The sequence below is a fragment of the Mesocricetus auratus genome, unplaced genomic scaffold (assembly GCF_017639785.1).
Source record: "Mesocricetus auratus isolate SY011 unplaced genomic scaffold, BCM_Maur_2.0 Super-Scaffold_4256, whole genome shotgun sequence".
Classification (NCBI taxonomy): domain Eukaryota; kingdom Metazoa; phylum Chordata; class Mammalia; order Rodentia; family Cricetidae; genus Mesocricetus; species Mesocricetus auratus.
In genome coordinates, this window is record NW_024429182.1 from 82760330 (window position 1) to 82779710 (window position 19381).

A 19381-nucleotide genomic window follows, 5' to 3' on the forward strand; every position below is an offset into this window, starting at 1 on the left:
CTTCAGAGACTGAGGGATCCTTCCACTGCAGACTCTAGGGTTGTAGGTATGTGTCAAACCCAGCTGAAAACATGGCAAACAACTTGTATGGAATTTTTTTTGGTTTGTGTTTTCTTTTGTTCCTGGGAATTCCATATGGGAGGACCCACATAGTAGGAAAGAACCAACTCCCTTTGACCTCCTTATATCTAAATAAATGAAAATTTTCTTTGTTTTGGTTTGGTTTTAGGTTTTGTTTGTTTGTTTTTCGATATATGGTTTCTCTACGTAGCCCTGGCTGGCTTTGATCTCACAGAGATTGCCTACCCCTGCATCCCTAGTGCTCAGATTAAAGGCGTGTACCACCACTGCCTGGCTAAGAAACAGTTAGGGTATAGATATAACTGGGCATGACACGCATTCCTTTAGTTCTCGTACTTGTGAGGTGGAGACAGAAAAATGAGACGTCTCAAAGAACAGCAATCATCCTACCTACTCACACTCCAAAGAAACTATGGATATGAATAGAATGATTAACATGTAAACCTAGAAGTAAGTTAGAATATAAATATTATACAGTTTCATTGAGTCCAAGTCTCTCAGTAGATTGCCTTATTGTATCTGTATGTGCAGCAATTTGGAACTAAATCATTGCTGTCTAGTGAAAGAATACAGCAGTATCAGTGAAAATCAATGAATTGTTGAGTCCGTGTACCATTAATACGCTTAGCTGAGTATTTCAGTGATGTAGCAAAGGAAAGTAGCATCTCCACCACTGCCAAGAAAGAGAGCAAAAGAAACTAAACAAACCTCAACAAAAAGCAGGATGTAATGGAAGTAGCACCAAGGGAAGATAATATTGATTCTTTATTCCTGGGTTTTACCTAGAAATTGATAAACACATATTCAGTTGTCATTCACCTGTACTCTGAAGCTAGTAATTAACTGACCACAGTACCTGAAACAGCTTATATTGCATGGGTATCGTTAACAGTTCCCTTGAGACCGACACTTAGGGGCATATGTTCCCTCTCTATTCCTTTTGTTACACCACTTCTCTGTTTCTGTAGAAATTGCAAAAGTTAAATTTCAGGTGGATTTCAACAAAAAAAAAAATGAATGGTGACCAGTTTGTTACAGTTTGTCACTTGTGGGAAAACTGCTTATGTACCTGTGTTAGTTAGATAACTATTACTAACCTAGAAATCAAATTAAGCTTTCTTTTCTTAGTTATGAAAAATACTACTTGATATGTTCCCTGTCTCACAATGGGAAGGACCTTTTTAAACCTATTCAGTCAAAGAAGGTTGGCACGTACAAGAATTTCTTCTATCTTATTAAATGGGATGAACTGTAAGTGGAATTTTTTGCTTTTCTAATTATTTCACTGTATCCTGTTCTTTAATTTTTCTAATGTATGCGTTATTTTTTATTATCATCTCCATTGAAATACAATAAATTCTTACATATGTTAAAATATCTTCTATACAAAATTCTATAAAACAAACTGAAATTAATGTGAAAAATTCTCAAGTATTCCTTTAAACCTTTATATTTTAAAAATTTAATAACATAGTATTAATTCTTCCTAGATTTTGTCATGCCAAAGATGGAAATTTACTCAGAACTCTAGAAATAGTGTTTAACAAACAGCTTACTTAAGTGTTTTATTATATAATAACACTGTACAAGAATCTAGCTCTTGATTAATAGACAACCAAACTAAATCTTTAATCTGTGTACATGATGATATTCTGTATTGTTAATGTTTTTTAAATGCTGTTTTCTTTTTAACAGAAAGAACTCATAATTATTTGGGTAAATAGCTAATTTTATTTTGCCTGATTATCAAACTTCATATCGTTAGGTACTTAGACTTTTTTTTTTTGGTACTTAGACATTTTTACAGAAAGAACTGGTACATTTTTTAAGTTTTATGCTGATAATGAAACGTAAGACTTAATAGTACAAGTTAGCCATAGTTGCTACTTAATTAAAAGTGACTCAAAAACTAGATTACTTTATAAATTAAGTAAAACACCTAAATTAGTCTTCATTAAATGATTACTAAGCCTCACTTTTAATCTAATTTTTTTTCTTAACACCAGTGAATTTTTTTTCTGCCCCGTAGAATCATTTTTCCTATCCAGATATCACAGTTGCCATTAGAGTCAATTCTTCATCTTACTCTGTTTGGAATCTTAAACCAGAGCAGTGGAAGTTCGCCTGATTCTAATAAACAGAGAAAGGGACCAGAAGCTTTGGGCAAAGTTTCTTTAACTCTTTTTGACTTTAAACGGTGAGTATTACTGAATTGTCATAGCGAGTTCTTGGACACATCTCTGCATTACAAACAGGCTAGGGACAGGATGGAAACGGTGACATACATGAGCTTTGAGCCAAGCAAAATAGTCACTTTGCTGTAGTCTCAATGTAATCTGTTAGGTGTGCAGAAGATTGCTTGCCACTCATTGTTCAAGTAGCCAATGACTGTCATTCCTGTAAAGTATATCATGACAGAATGCCATGGCTCTATCAGTTTTTCTTGATGCTAAAAGAACTCTGTTTTTCATATTTCCTGCCTTTCTCCAGTTTTAGAGATGTGACATGAATTTACTATTCTCACTAACCAGTACATAGTGTTGTAGGCCCTTGGTCTAAAGGATTCTAAACATTTCATATGTGGATAGTAACCTATTTGCGCTTGTGGAGGCCAAGTGCAACCCAATTGCCTTCTTCCAGAATACCATCCATCTTATTTCTGAGGTACAGGGTCTCTCACTGCCTGGGGCTTGTCAGTTAGGCTAACTTGGTTGGCCAGTGAGCTCCAGGAACCTATCTATGCACTGGCATTGAAAGTGTACACTGGCATACCTAGCTTCTTCTTCTTTTTGGTTTTTACGAGACAGGGTTTCTCTGTATTGTTTTGGAGGCTGTCGGTCCAGCCTGGCCTCAAACTCACAGAGATCTGCCTGCCTCTGCCTCCCCAGTGCTGGAATTAAAGGTGTGGGCCACCACCACCCGGCCATACCTAGCTTCTTAATATGAGTTCTAGAGATCAAACTCAGGTTCCCATGCTTGTAGCGATCACTAACTAATGAACCATTTCCCCAGCCTTGAAATTGATTTTTGAAAAATATAAAAGTTTATAAATGGAATAATGTAATGACAATTTGAATTTATCCCCTGGAACTAGAGTCACAAATGGTTGTGAACTGCCCAGCATGGGTCCTGAAAACCAAACTAAGGTCCTCTGGCAGAGCAGTAAGTGCTCTTAACCACTGCATCTCTCCAGCCTTTGTACATTCATACACAAAAAGTTTTAAAGACTAATCTTGGGAAAAAAGAAAATTTAACTGTGTAATGATTTATCAAAGTCTGTAAATGTTTTAAATAGACCATAAATTGGTAGTTGAGGGTGAGGATCAACATATGTAAGCCCCACTGTCTTTTTTCTTTTTCTTTTTCTTTTTTACATTTATTTTTAGTGTATGCATGTTGAGGTAAGAGAACAGTTTGCAGCAATGAATTCTCTCCTTCCACCATGAGGGTCTTTGTAATTGACTATAGGTTGTCTGGTGTAAGACATCTTACCAATCCCTACTGCCTAAATATATTTTGTTACAATATATCATACAGCATATTCACTTGCATATTATTCATAGCCACTTTGTATTATTATAGCCAAATGGAGATTTTGTAATAGAGGCTGTTAATGCTGAAGTTATAAGCATGTCCTACCATGTCCAGCCTTTTAACATTTATTTATTCATTTATATTTAGGTATGTTTCTTTTATGCATATGAATGTTTTGCCTGTATGTGTGTCTGTGTACCATGTACATGCACAGTGGTTACAGAGATCAGAATAGAGTGTAACTAGAGTTACAGACTGTTTTGAGCCACTGTATGAATGAAGGGAAATAAACCTGGTTACTCTGCAAGAGCAACAAGTGCTCTAACCCACTGAGCCAACTTTTTTTTTTTTTTTTTTTTTTTGCAGTAAGTCACTCTGTAGCCCAGGCTTATGGTTTTCCTGCCCCAGCCTCTGGGATACTGAGATTAAAAACACGTGCTGGTTCCTAAATATTTATTGTCTAGTCTTTTTAGAGAAAAAAACTTACTGAAGAATACGCAAATATAACTTACCTCAAATAATTTGTGCTTCAGTTCAAAGCAGTTACTGATTTTCTTGGCATGTGCTTTTTATTCTAATGGTAAAAATCAGGATGTAGTTCTATAATCCAAACCATGACCTTGAAGTCATGATCTCTCAAGAAAACTTTGAAAGACAATTTCTTTTTACCTTCCTATTTATAGAATGTTTTTGGGGACAGTGGTTGACCTTTCCCTTCTATGTTCTATCCTGAATGCCATTCTTTCCAAGATGCATTTTTATTCTCCCTTTCTTTATTCCCATCCCACACTTTTTTAATTTTTAATTTTTTTGTTTTGTTTTTTTGTTTTTTCAAGACAGGGTTTCTCTGTATTGCTTTGTAGGCTGTCCTAGAACTCGCTCTGTAGACCAGGCTAGTCTGGAACTCACAAAGATTCGCCTGCCTCTGCCTCCCGAGTGCTAGGACTAAAGGCGTGCGCCACCAACACTGGCTTAATTTTTTATTTTTAATTAATTTTTTTCATTTATTTTACATACTGAACACATTTTCCCCTCCTTCCTCTCCTCACACTTGCCCCCCTCCTTAATATTTTGCCAAACTTCTCAGTACAATTTGGCAGCTGACTCCTCCTAATATGTTATTAAAGACTATACTGCTTTTACTGTATTTCAAGTTGATTACCATGATGAAGATCACGGTATTGTTTTTATGTTCATGAAGGTTTTTAACATGTGGAACGAAACTTCTCTACCTTTGGACTTCATCACATACAAATTCTATTCCTGGAGCAATCCCCAAAAAAGGCTATGTCATGGAAAGAATTGTGCTACAGGTAATAGTAATTCTTGATACATGCAGGGCCTTAAATGTGAATGTCTTTGTAAAAAGTGTTTATGTATACCATGACTTGGGTTGTTTTAATCTCAGAATCTGTCTTCAGTTTAAGTGCTATAAAAATCATTTCCTGGGCCCACTCTCCTGTGTGCTATAGCTGGTGTGGGGCAGGGCAAAAGATTTTTTTTTCTGAATAATTTTATTGATTTCACTTACTCAGTGCCTAATACTTCTCCCTTCCTTCGTTTCTTTCTTTCTTCCTTCCTTCCTTCCTTCCTTCCTTCCTTCCTTCCTTCCTTCTTTCTTTTGGGGTTTTTCAGACAGGGTTTCTCTGTGTCTTTGGAGGCTGTACTGGAACTAGCTATTGTAGACCAGGCTGGTCTCGAACACACAGAAATCCACCTGCCTCTGCCTCCTGAGTGCTAGGCTTAAAGACTTGCACCAACAACGCCTGGCCTTTTTCCTTTCTTTCTTTCTTTCTTTTTTTTTTTTAATTTATTTTACATACCAACCACAGTTTCCCCTTCCTCCTCTCCTTCCAATCCCTCCCCCCCGCCATCTTCTACCTCAAGATCTTAATCTTCAGATATAAGGTTTTGTCATTAATCGCTCTCCACTGGAATGATCATGATTAGAAGACCTTAATTTAGTTTATCTGAGCACAAATTAAATAAGATAGGATTTTTTGTTGTTGTTTTGTTTTTGAGACAAGGTCTCTCTGTGTAGCTTTGGAGCTTGTCCTGAAACTCTATTTATAGACCAGGCTGGCCTTCAACTCACAGAAATGTGCCTGCCTCTGCGTAAGATAATATTTAAAAAGATTTCTTATGTCCTTTCAAAATTAAAATGCTATTAATTGAATTGTTTTCTAATTTGTCAGCTTTTAATGTCTAGGATTATGTACATTAATAATGTACTTCCTAATATTTAATTTGCATTTCTATTCTCAATTTTTGCTTCAAATAATAATCTAGGTTAAAATGTCAAATAAAGGGATATTAAACAATCTGCTTTTCAGGCATATGTAGAGTGTACTTGGATCTTATTTATATCCTCTATTAGTGCTTTGTATCTTTTCTCCCATTTTAATCTTTCCACATTCTACATCCTTATTATTATTCCATTTAATTAGATGTCCTTCCCCCATGCTGGTTTCCACACGTGAGAAACAACATATGGTATTACTTTTTGTAGTGTAGGGCTGCCTTCTTAACTCAATATGATGATTCTTTAGTCCCATCTCCTTATGCAAATAACATGATGTCATTCAATGTTATGGCTGAATAAAATTCTAATAATTAAAAAAAATCTGCTTATATTTCAAAGCAAATGTCATATTAGAAGTCTACCAGATCCCAGCTGACCTGAACAAGTGGGAGATCTTGGACCCCAAACTGATGGCTGAGGGGCCAGCATGGGATCTATCCAGACCCCCGAATGTGGGTGTCAGTGAGGAGACCTAGGCAATCTATGGGGCTTTGGGTAGTAGATCAGTATATATCCCTTGCACACAAATGGACTTTGGGCATCCATCCCACAATGAGGGATGCTCTCTAAATCTGGACACTTGGGGGAGGGCCTAGGCCTTCCTCAGAATGAAATGACAGACTCTAGAGATCCTCCATGGAAGGCCTTACCCTCCCTAGGGAATGGAGTAGTGATTGGGTGGGAGGCTGGGGGAGAAGCGGGTGTGGAGGGGAGGGAGAGGGAGCTGGGACTGACATGGGAAGCAAGCTTGTTTCTAATTTAAATATATAATAAAAAAAGTGTTTCAAAAACAAAAAGAAGTCTACCAGATAATATAATTATAAATTGCTTATATGGATAATATAAGTAAATTAATTTAAAAATAATAATATCTTCCATAAAATTACATTAAAATCTGTAACTGAAACTCACCCTGGTAGTGAGGACAAGGGAGAGCTGACGAGCTGGCCAGCCCTGCAAAACTTCCTAGGCCCTGAATCGGGGTTATGAGTTGGCCCACCTCAATATCCACCCCATCTATGTTCTGCTGGAGCACATGAACGGGTGCTGGTCCTGCAGATCCAACACTGCAGAACCTCCACAACACATGGCAACAACAGAATATCCAAGAGGAGTCCCAGGGAGGGCCTGGCATCAACAGTGGAGCAAAAACCAGAGGCCTCAAACCAGATCAATGACTCTTTGCAATGAACACTTGCAAGTAAAGACATATGGATAAAAGGGTTTACTGCATGACTCACTGTGTCACGCTACAGCTTCCACAACCAGATTGGTTTTTTTTTCCTTTTATTTTTGGGGGTTGGGGGGTTGCAAGGGCAGAGGACGGATACAAAAGGATGGGGAAATGAATGGGATCAAAATGCATGATGTGAAAGGCACAAAGAATAAATAAAATGAACATTTAAAAACAAAATTTCCTGTTCCTGAGAAAGTAAAACATGCCCTGTATCTATCCCAAGAACTATATACATGCTTTTGAGAGTGACCAGCTATTGGTAAAAGAAGCACCAATATTATACTTAATATAAACTTTCCTAGGTTTTTATGAAAATTCAATTTCCTGAAAGACAAAGATGCTAATATGGAAAATGGGCTATAATTTGAGCAGTTTCAGTAGGCATTGGTAGTGCATGCCTTTCATTGTAGCATTCAGGAGACAGAGGCAGGCAGACCCCTGAGTTTGAGGCTAGTCTGGTCTACAGAGCAAGTTCCAGGACAACCAGGGTACAGAAAGAAACCCTGTCTTGGAAGAAAAAAAAAAGTTAAAAAAAATACAAAACAAAACACACACAAAAGTTCAGTGTTCTGTTAATTTTTTCAGGTTGACTTTCCTTCTCCTGCATTTGACATTGTTTATACATCTCCTCAAATTGATAGAAACATTCAGCAATACAAGTTGGAAACACTGGAGAACGATGTAAAGGGAAAACTTCTGGATATTCTTCACAGAGACTCATCATTTGGGTATGCATTATTTATTATTTTCTTGGGAATCTCCTGTGGTATAAAACTCAGGTTAAGGGCTTATATTATAGCCTGATTCCAAAGTGCTCTTGATATGAAGGAGGCTGTATGGGGGCTCAGAGTACAGCATGATCCCAGCACTGCCAATGAAAGACTGGCTACATACAAATCAGGCAATTATATAAATCTGTTGTTTAGTCTCTTTTATGTTAGATATTTCTACAGTGCATTCGTGTGTGTCCATTCAGATAGAGATCAACAGGGGTGTCTTTGTCTCTGTCTCTTTAACTTTTTTCCTTTTTTTTTTTTTTTGTTGTTTTTTTTTTTTTGAGACAGACTTACTGAACTTGGAGCTTGCCAGTTGACTAGGCTGGCTAGCCAGAGAGCTTTAGGGGTCCTCTTGTCTCTTCATTCTCAATGCTGGGGTTACATATACATACTGCCACACCAAAGTTTTATGTTAGTACCAGGGATCCAATCTCAGGTCCTCATGTTTGCACAACAGGCACATAATCCACTGAGCCATTTACTAAGACCGTTTTTTACTGTATGTATGTGCATATAGAGACCAGAAGTAAACATTAAGTGTCTTCCTTCATCATTTTCCACCTTAGTTTTTGAGAACTGGGTCTCTGACTGAATCTGGATCTTGCTAGCAAGTTGAATAGACTGGCTGGCCATCAGGTCCTAAGAATCTGCTTGTCTAGCATCCAGCTGTTTTAAAACAAAACACTTCATTGCTAGGAATCGAATTCATGTTCTTATACGTGCATAACAAACACTTTCCCAACTGAGCCATTTTCCAGTCCTTATATTACCAAAACAGTTTGAGAGATTTATAATACCAGTTGATTAATTTGCTTAACCTATAAAGAACCTTTTCATAGGCCAACAAGGTGGTGCAGCACATAAAAGTGCTTGCCAGTAAAGCCTGGTCACCTGAGTCTAATCTTATAGCCCACATAAAGGTGAAAGGAAGCCGGGCGTTGGTGGCGCATGCCTTTAATCCCAGCACTCGGGAGGCAGAGGCAGGCGGATCTCTGTGAGTTCGAGACCAGCCTGGACTACCAAGCGAGTTCCAGGACAGCCTCCAAAGCCACAGAGAAACCCTGTCTCGAAAAACCAAAAAAAAAAAAAAAGTGAAAGGAAAGCACAAACTCCAAAACTTGTTACCTGACTGCCACACATGCTATATGGCATGCATACCCAAGCACACATAACACACGCATGCACACACACACAAAAATAAAATCAATAATTTGTTTAAAGAGCCTTTTATGTCAGTAAACAACTAAATAGTAACAGAAATGGGATGAGCAGGAAGTTCTTTGGGAAAGAACTTTAATGCCTCTCAAACTTCATATAAGACAAGCCCTTAGTAAAACTTAGATATAAATTAATACAATGTGGTATCTAATATCCAAGTAGCAAAAATTTTAAATCATCGTCCTATGAAGCTAGATTGAAAATACATTTTACAAACAGAGACAGAATTATTTTATGAGACCATATCCCTTTTGGAAAGCATTTTGACAAAATCTCTAGATATTATAATGTATGTACCCTGCAACTCAGCAGTGCTGCTTCCTAGCATAAAGTAGAGAAAACCTTCATCTATTTCCTTATGGGAACAAGAATGTTCTTTGTGATAATCATTTGGGTGGTTAAAGCCTGATGGTTAATGTCCATTGGTAGAAATTAAATTGGCTAGTTAACAATAGTGACTATTAAGGAGAATATAGATGTATATACTAGTACATGATAGACTAACTAGATGGAGAAACCAAGCAGCAGTTTAGGATAGTGTTACCATCAACACAAAGGAAATAAAATCTAAAACACCGCATGGATACTTCTGTGTGACTAGACCATCTCTGGAAGCATAGGAAATGTTTGTGTGTAGAATTAGGAAAACTTCTGTCTTAGTTAGGGCTACTGTTGCTGTGATAACACCATAACCCATGCAACTTGGGAAGGAAAGTGTTTATTTGGCTTATGCTTCACATCACTGTTCATCACTGAAGCAAGTCAGGACAGGAATTCAACAGGGCAGGAGCTAATGCAAAGGCCATGAAATGGTGCTGCTTGCTGACTTGCTTCTCATGGCTTGCTCAGCCTGCTTTCTTATAGAACTGGGATGACCAGCCTAGGGGTGGCCCTATCCACAATGGGCAGGGCCCTCCTTCATCAATCACTACTTAAGAAAATGCTCTGTAGGCTTGTAACTATAGCTTGTGTCAAGTTAATTTTAAAGTAGCCAGCACATCTTCATTAGGTGCTTTTTGTCAAATTTGTGGGTTTTTTATGCTACACATGAGATGAATATATTAGTGATATTTGCTATACATTGAATATTTCTGCTTCATATTAATGTTAGCAGTGTCAAGTAGTAGTCACTTGTCATAAATGAGTACATTTCTTCTTTGACTGTTTAATTATTGAGATTATTGCTGTGTTACAGTTCAACTGAGAAGTAATTTAATTCTATTATATATGCAGACTTTCTAAAGAAGATAAAGTCTTTTTGTGGGAAAAACGCTATTATTGCCTCAAACATCCAAATTGTCTTCCTAAGATACTAGCAAGTGCTCCAAACTGGAAATGGGCTAATCTTGCCAAAACTTACTCATTGCTGCACCAGTGGCCACCATTATGCCCATTAGCTGCATTGGAGCTTCTTGATGCAAAGTAAGTTAAATATATTTGATTTTTTATTGTCAAGTTTTCCAGCAATGTGTTATGCTCCAGGGGTACTTCCCTATTAATATAAAAACAGCATTTAATATAAATATAATATAAATGTGTACTTGTAATTTATATAAACATAATCTTTTTTCATTGAAATGGTCAAGAAAGCATTTTGTGTCATTTAAAGCTTACCTAAAGAAAGAATTAAGTGTAATTTTGAATAATTTATTGTATTAATATTTTATTAGTTACTTGTAATTTATGATTATTTTAATAATAATTATAATTTATGGGGACAAAGTTAATTTTTAATAACGCTAAAGTTTGGAACTAATCTGGGAACTGAATCTTTATTTACACAGTAAATTTTTCCTCCTTTTGAAAAAAAGAAAGGTGTTAAGGGAAGGGTAATAGAAAATACAAGAAGGAATAGTAAGAATGGAAGGTTTAAGTGGAAATTGTTGGGGAGGGTCACCCAGAACTCAGTATGTATGAAAATTCCATTAGGAACTTTCTATGTAAACTAGGCTAGCCTTACACTCAAAGATTGGCTTGCTTCTGCCTCCTAAGGAGCTGTTGACTCCTTTGGGAATCAACAAAGTTTGGCATACCAAGTTGAGGGCAGGACCAAGCCCCTCCCCATTGTATCAAGGCTGAACAAGGTATCCCACCATAGGGAGTAGGTTCCAAAAAAGCCAGTTCATGCCCCTGAGATAGTTCCTTGTGCCACTACCAGCTCCCCCCCCCCCCAACCAACAGATCAAATCACATAACTGTCACCCACATTGAAAGGATCTAGTTTGGTCCCATGCCGGTTTCCCAGCTGTCAGTCTGTGAGCTCCCTCTAGCTTAGGTCAGCTGTCACTGTGGTTTTTCCCATTGTGTCTTGACCATCACCCTACCACCATTTATGTGATCTCTCCTCCCCCTCTTCAACCAAACTCCAGGAGCTCTACCCAGTGTTTGAGTTACTGGATGTAGGTTCTGTGATGACAATTAGGGTAATCTGATAAAAGGGGAAGGCCCGTTCTGACAGCCCCTACACTATTACTGGGAGTCTTAGTAGGAGTAATCCTTGTGGTGGGTTCCTGATCATTTCTGTAGCACCAGGTTTCTCCCTAACTCCCATAAATGGCTCCCTCTATCAAGATGTCTCTTGCATTCCTCTCACCCTCTCTCCATCCCTCCCCTAACTTGGTCTTAACAGTACATTGGTTTTGAGTAAGAGCCATTTGAATCTTCTTTGTCAGGGACAGACTAAAACTGTTTTCAGTTAATGTTGCTGCATTCGCAAGAAATCACTATTAAATATTCATTTTCTGATATTCTAGATTTGCTGATCAGGAAGTACGATCTCTAGCTGTAAGCTGGATCGAGGCCATTAGTGATGATGAGCTAACAGATCTTCTTCCACAGTTTGTACAGGTGGGAGTTTTTACTATGCTACCTTGCTTCCTACTCACCCTAGCTTCAGTTAGTAGGGAACTGGCTATGGGACCCCTTTTATGTTTTAAAATGCCATTGTAGTACAGCAGAAATGTTGAGGACATTGTGGGAGAATATAGTAAGATCTTCCATTACTATTGTCTTTCTCACTTGAGTATGGCATAGGTAATGTGGCATATGACCCTGTGAACTTTAAATTTTCAGAATTTTTTTTTAATTTTTCAAGACAGGCTTTCTTTGTATAGCCCTGCTGTCCTAAAACTAGCTTTGTAGTCAAGCTTGTCTCAGACTCAGAGATCTTCCTGGCTCTGCCTCCTGAGTGCTGGGATTAAAGGTGTGCACCTGGCAATTTTCAGAAATTTTCCAGACTTGAGCTTTTTTTGCTTTGCCAGTGAAACATAACCATAAATAGATAGTGGTATTCCTGTTGATTTCAGTAATTTGGTCTATATTCATATGATTTTTATTTTTTGAAACAGGCTCTCTATGTAGCCTTGGCTATCCTGGAACTCACTTATGTAGAGCAGGCTGACCTTGAGCTCACAGAGATCCATCTGCCTTTGCTTGTTGAGTTCTGGGATTAAAGGCATATATCATCACACTCAGCCCCTATAGTAATTTTTTAAATATTAATTTATTTGCAGTGCTATGGATTGAAGGAATGGCAGGAATGGCATTGCTTCTGCTAAGCAAGTCTTCTACCACTGGGCTATAAAACCTAACCATTTTGGGGGCTGGAGAGATGGCTCAGAGGTTAAGAGCACTGGCTGCTCTTCCAGAGGTCCTGAGTTCAATTCCCAGCAACCATATGATGGCTCACAACCATCTATAATGAGATCTGGTGCCTCTTCTGGCCTGTAGGCAGACATGCAGGAAGAACACTGTATACTTAATTAATAAATAAATAAGGTCTTGAGGGAAAAAAAAACCTAACCATTTTGTTTCTGCAAGTATATTTTCACCAATGAGTAGTATTTAGTCTACATATTTGATGGCTTTTATCTGAACTATTTGGTAGGTTTGACTGCTAATAATTCTTGTTTCCTTTTATGCATAGGCTTTGAAATATGAAATTTACTTGAATAGTTCACTGGTGCGCTTCCTTCTGTCCAGGGCATTGAGCAATATCCAGATAGCACACAGTTTGTACTGGTAAGATGTAAATTTCATTAAATGGCTCCTTTCTTTTGCAGATATTGGCAGAGTTGGCATAATTGCTAGATATAAACAGTGTGTTCATGCTACTTGCTATGAGTAACCAGTTGTGTAGTGAATATTATTTTAAAGAAACTGAAAATTTTGTCTTTAGAAATAAAACCAAAATTAATAAAACTGAACAGTATTTGAGCATCACAGCCTTATAATAACTAATGGACCTTTTCTTACATATATGTGACTTAATTTCCTGGATATCCAAAGTAGAACTTGTTAAAGTGATCTTTGAGGAAGCTTCATCCAGTTCTCAAAAGTGGCTGACATAAGTGTTTTTTGTTGCATTAGGCTTCTCAAGGATGCTTTGCATGATACACATTTTGGAAGCAGATATGAGTATGTGTTGGGTGCTCTCCTCTCAATAGGAGGAAAAGGACTCAGAGAAGAACTTTCTAAGCAAATGAAACTTGTACAACTTTTAGGAGGAGTAGCAGAAAAAGTAAGACAGGCTAGTGGATCAACCAGACAGGTATGTATGAAAGAGAACACAAGTGTTTTGCTTTTGAGACAAATCTCTCTCCATAACTAGGCTAGTCCCTGTGTCCTGCTGCCTAAGCCTCCTGAGTGCTGAGATTGCAGATGCTTGCCACCACAGTTGGTCAGCTGGAATTTTAATAAGAACTATGTTGACTCTATAATTATAATAATGTACCTTTATTTTTTATTCAGTTTTTTGTTTGTTTGTTTGGTTGGTTTTTTTTTCTAGAGAAGGGGTCTCTCTAAAAAATCCTGACTATCCTTGAACTCACTAGGTAGGCCAGACTGATCTCAAACTCACAAAGATCCTCTTGCTTCTGCCTCCTAGTGCTGGATTAAAGTGTTCACCATTACACTTAGCCATAATAATGTATCTTTATTCTTGAACTCAACTTGCCTTACAGTTCATGAACACAGAGAAGGGAAATGTTTTTATATTTAGATGTTCTTAAATTCTTTCAAAAATTGTTCCTGTTTTTGTTTTGTGTTTTTAAAAATGACTTTTTTTTACTTTATCTTAGAAAATTCTTGTGAGCACAGTTACACTTAGCATTCAATAGGTATATAATGTCACAAAGTACTTAGAATATCATTTGTGAACCTCCATGTCCATTGTTTATACATACTTCTTTCCCAAGTAATGCTATGAATATTCATGTACACATACATAATTGCAATCATCTTTACCTGTTTCCTAGCATTTCTTCTTTCTATCTTTTTTTAAAAAATATTTTATTTATTTACTGTGTATACAGCCTTCTGCCTGCAGGCCAGAAGAGGATACCAGATCTCATTCAAGGTGGTTGTGAGCCACCATGTGGTTGCCGGGAATTGAACTCAGGACCTCTGGAAGAACAGTCAGTGCTTTCAACCACTGAGCCATCTTTCCAGCCCTCTTCTTTCTATCTTTTTATGTTTTGAAAGGATGTTGTCCAGGATGGTCTCAGACTACTGAGTTGTCTTGCAATCCTGTTTCAATCTCCCTAGTAACTTTTTCTATAGATATCTGTTACTGCTCCAGGCTTGCTTTAGTTTCTTTATGGAATATTCCTATGGACAAAATAGTCAAGTTAAGAGTTATATACATTTTAACTATAATGACTTCATTAGATTGTTAGATGGTTTCTCTAAAAAGCCACACTGGGCATGATGACACATGCCTTTAATTCCAGCACTTTCCAGTCAGGCAGATATCTGTGAGTTTGGGGTCAGCCTGATCTACAGAGTAAATTCCAGGATAACCAAAACTATATAATGAGACCCTATCTTAAAAATAAATAAAATAAAGGATAGATATTAGGGGGTGACCTCTGGTAGGTTTCCTATAACCCAGTGAATGACCCCACACCCTTGTGTATATGGGCATTCCCAATTGGACTCAGTGAAAAAAGAGAGTTCGTTATATTGGGAGGGACATGTGTTAGGGTATGTAGAACAAGGTGGAAATGAGCAACATGCATTATATATACATAGATGAAATTTTCGAAGAACATATCTTCAGTGCTCAAAGATGGCTCTGTCAGTAAAGTACTTGTAGCACAAGTTTGAATTTGGATCTCCAGAACCCACATAAAAAGGCAGACCAATGGTACCCACCTGAAATCCCAGTGCTGGGGAAGCAGAGACAAGAGGATACCTGGGACTCACTAGCCAGCTAGTCTAGCCTAATCAGCAAGCTCCAGGTTCAATGAGAGAGACTATCCAGAAAAATAAAGTGAAGAGTGATTACAGAAGACACCCACCATTGACCTGTGGCCTCCTATGAGTATGTACCTGCACACACATGTTCATACTCAAGAATGAATAGATCTTCATTTTCATGATGTACTTACAGAGGCAATCTCTTTCATAGGTGGTGCTCCAAAAGAGTATGGAACGAGTACAGTCCTTTTTCCTGAGAAATAATTGTCGTCTTCCTCTCAAACCAAGTCTAGTGGCAAAAGAATTAAATATTAAGGTAACACAATACTTTCAAGTTCATATAAGCATCAAAATAAAGCACCAGAAGAAGTGTTGCTTAATACAAGTGAGGATGAGACCTGTAGTTTTTAAGTACCTAGGAAAGGGTGCCATTGGATCTATTTTTCAGTTTTTTTTTTTTTTTTTTACCTAATCAGTATTCCTGAAAGGCATAGTGTCAGATTTTTTTTTTTAATTACTTTGGGTCTTGTTTATATTCTTAAATTATGGTGATGGTCTTACACTAGCTTTTTGCAAGTTTTAAGATAAGATTTTGTAGCTTTATGGTAACACTTGTCCAGCATGTGTAAGGCCTGAGTTCAATCCCCAAATGTGATTTGATCTAGGCCGTGAAATTATTACAGTGTTAGTATTTAATTGCACCAGTACATATGGGAAAGTGGAGCTGTTATCTCAGATCAGAATGAGTGTCAGACAACTGTGTGTTCTGTTGGGAGATTCAGATACTTAACAGTTCAGACAGGCTCTAAAAGGTTTTTGCACCAAATTTTAAATTTTTTTGTTTTTCTGCCTTTATAGAGTAGCTATTTTACTGATATATGCTGTTTAAATTTCAAGAGCTATTTACATATCCATATTATTGACAGATCATGTAAATGCTAATTAACATCCATTGTTTGATTTGCTGTAATTTAAAGCAGCAGATGAAAAGGAAAAATATCAGGAACAGTAAATTTAAACTTTACTTTCATGCTACTGTCTGCCTTTCTAATGCTCAGTGTTGTGCTTGCAGTCATGTTCTTTCTTCAGTTCTAACGCTATGCCTCTGAAAGTCACAATGGTGAATGCTGATCCCATGGGGGAAGAAATTAATGTCATGTTTAAGGTGAGATGAATAGTTATTCTGTGGTTTTTGTTTCTTGAGGTTTTTCAGGAGGGATTGGTTTGGGTTTCAGACAGGGTCTCTCTATGTAACGTGGCTATCCTGGAACTTGCTATGTAGACCAGGCTAGAATGAACTTGCAGTTATCTGCCCATGTGTACCACCATACCAGGCTTTCTCTTGTTTTGGGGCCCATCCCACCCACCCCACCCTACCCCCAGACATGGTTTCTCTGTGAACCTCTGGCTGTCCAGGAACTCAATTTGTAGGCCAGGCTGGCCTGGAACTCACAGAGATCCACCTGCCTCTACCTCTCAAATTCTGGGATTAAAGATGTGCGCCACCACTGCCTGGCTAAACATTTATTTAATATCGAAGTTAAATCAGTAATATTTAAGATCGTAGCACACACCTGTAATTCAATGCTTAGGAAGTATAGGAAAGGAAGACCACAAGTTCTAGGCCAGCATCAACTGTGAAACTCTGTCTCATAAAAAACAGATGAAGCCAGGCATTGGTGGCTCACTCTTTTAATCCCAGCACTCGGGAAGCAGAGGCAGGTGGATCTCTGTGAGTTCCAGGCCAGCCTCGTCTACAGAGTGAGTGCCAAGATGGGCTCCAAAGCTACACAGAGAAACCCTGTCTCAAAAAAACAAAACAAAACAAACAACAACAAAACATAAATGATGGGAGCAATTTGAATATTTCTGTAAAATTATTATAACAAAATCTTCACAGATAGGACTGGGGACAACTGTAGCCATTGGCCAACCAGGTGAGCATATCACAACAGGCAAGCACCACTAGGTTTGCCAAGCTGCAAAACCAGAAAGAGTGACATTACTTAAAGGATTGCTTGTGTGAGACAGCATCTCACAGTATAGTCCTGGCTGGCCTTGAGCCCTGGATCATCCAGTCATGTGCTGGGATTACAGGGGTTAGCTACCATACCTGACTATTAGGTTTTAGAAACATAGAGATTACCTATGTGAAGCAGAGGACTGGAGTATTAGGAAAAATATCTATTACCTATTGAAATTTTGTTAGTTGTGATCATAATGTGTATATGTTGAAGAAAGGATGAAGACTTCTGAATAATTCATTAAATTCATTAATTGGAGGCTCATAAAGTGTAAAAGGAATTCTTACTTGGTCTGAATAATAAAAATCTAGAGTCAGATGTAGAGGAAAATGCTGAGAGATCAGAGAGAAGGAGGAGCAAGCCACAGTCACACATTACCTCCTTAGCATCCCAGCAGACAAGAGAGCGAGTTCCTGTTTCTGCCCGCTTATATTTCTGCCTGCTTATGTCCTCTCTCCACCTGGCTATCTCACTTCTTGTTTAGACCTGTACAGACCTCCAGACCTCTGTGGCTAGCTAGTGGCAAGCTCCATTCTGTGACCTTCAGACAGGCTTTATTTGTACAAACAAGATATGACCACAATAAAGATAGCTTAAATTGAACCTTCTTTGATAGATACAAATATCTATTTGTTTATTGATATTTGTGCCTTTTCTTAAAACAATACCATCTATTTTAATGATAGATATTTTACAACTTGTCTCAATATTTGTTAAGGCAAATCCCACTTAATCTTTTTCATAATTTTCTTGGCTAGCCTCAAAACTATATTTATCATTGTTTATGTTAAAACTGTTATTCAGCCAGGTGTGGTGGTACACATGTTTAATCCCAGCTCTTGAGAGGCAAAGGCAGAAGGCTCTTTTAGTTCAGGGCCAGCCTAGTGAATATAGTCAGTTCCAGGCTAGCAGCCAAGGTTGCAGAGTGAGACCCTGTCTCAAAAGATAATAGCAAAATAAATTATGTGATCCAGTTTTTAAAAGAAAGTGAAATTTTGCTAACATTCCTGTTAGACTTATTCATTCACGGAGGGCTAATATTTAGATTTGTTCATCGTATGTGTATGAATGTTTGTCTGAGTGTGAGCCACCAAGTTTGGTGCTGGAAACTGAATCTAGGACCTCTGCAAGAGCATCAAGTGATCTTAACCTCTCCAGTCCCAGAAGGACTAATATTTTAAGTGACCTTTTATTTTGAAATGATTGTAGATTTATAGACAATTATAAGAAATTACCTAGAGATTCTTTTTTTAAAGAAATTTATTATGTATACAACATTCTGCCTACATGTATCTCTGCATACCAGAAGAGGGCACCAGATCTCATTATAGATAGTTGTGAGCCACCATGTGATTGCTGGGACTTGAACTCAGGACCTCTGGAAGAACAGCCAGTGCTCTTAACCACTGAGCCATCACATAGGGATTCTTGTTGGACCTCTTATATAACTGTAATGTAATATATTATAGTCAGAATGTTAGTATTGATGTCAAGAAACAAACTATGACAAGATCTCTATGATTTCCTTTTTTGTTTTGTTTTGTTTTTGAGACAGGGTTTGTCTGTAGCTCTGACTGTCCTGGAATTTACTCTGTAGACCAGTCTGACTCAGATTATAGTGTCTCTGCTTCCTGAGTACTGGGATTAAAGGTGTGCTACCACCACCTAGCTTCCTTTTATATTTTAATTGAAGGTAAAAACATACTCTTAAAATTCAACTTTTTTTTCCATTTAGTAACATTAACATTTATTCCTACACATCCACCAGTGATATGACATTAGTTTATGAATTTTTATATTGAATCTTAAACTTGGACATTATGAATCAGCAAATATTATTCTTCAATACTTTGGTGAGTGTTAATCCAAGTTTTTGCTTTTTAAGACTGTATATATAACATTTTGTGCAAGACACTTGAGTTAACACACAAAGTGTAAATGAATTGATTATTTAGCAGTGTTAACTTTTATAATTTGGAAATGAAAATTCCCATTTATTTAGACATTTTAG

The 19381-nt window shown here is 37.5% G+C and overlaps 1 protein-coding gene across 4 annotated transcripts in view; it reads left to right on the top strand.

Moving 5' to 3' along the window:
- Pik3c2a (phosphatidylinositol-4-phosphate 3-kinase catalytic subunit type 2 alpha) overlaps nt 1-19381 on the top strand; it is a 108239-nt gene that overhangs the window by 68462 nt on the left and 20396 nt on the right. For all 4 annotated transcript variants that reach the window (XM_040755886.1, XM_040755880.1, XM_040755888.1 and 1 more), the window contains 10 exons: nt 1210-1332; nt 2111-2278; nt 4817-4928; nt 7740-7882; nt 10382-10570; nt 11902-11995; nt 13074-13168; nt 13517-13697; nt 15558-15662; nt 16419-16511. In XM_040755886.1, the coding sequence (XP_040611820.1) occupies nt 1210-1332; nt 2111-2278; nt 4817-4928; nt 7740-7882; nt 10382-10570; nt 11902-11995; nt 13074-13168; nt 13517-13697; nt 15558-15662; nt 16419-16511 (1303 nt within the window). The remainder of the gene's footprint in view (nt 1-1209; nt 1333-2110; nt 2279-4816; nt 4929-7739; nt 7883-10381; nt 10571-11901; nt 11996-13073; nt 13169-13516; nt 13698-15557; nt 15663-16418; nt 16512-19381) is intronic.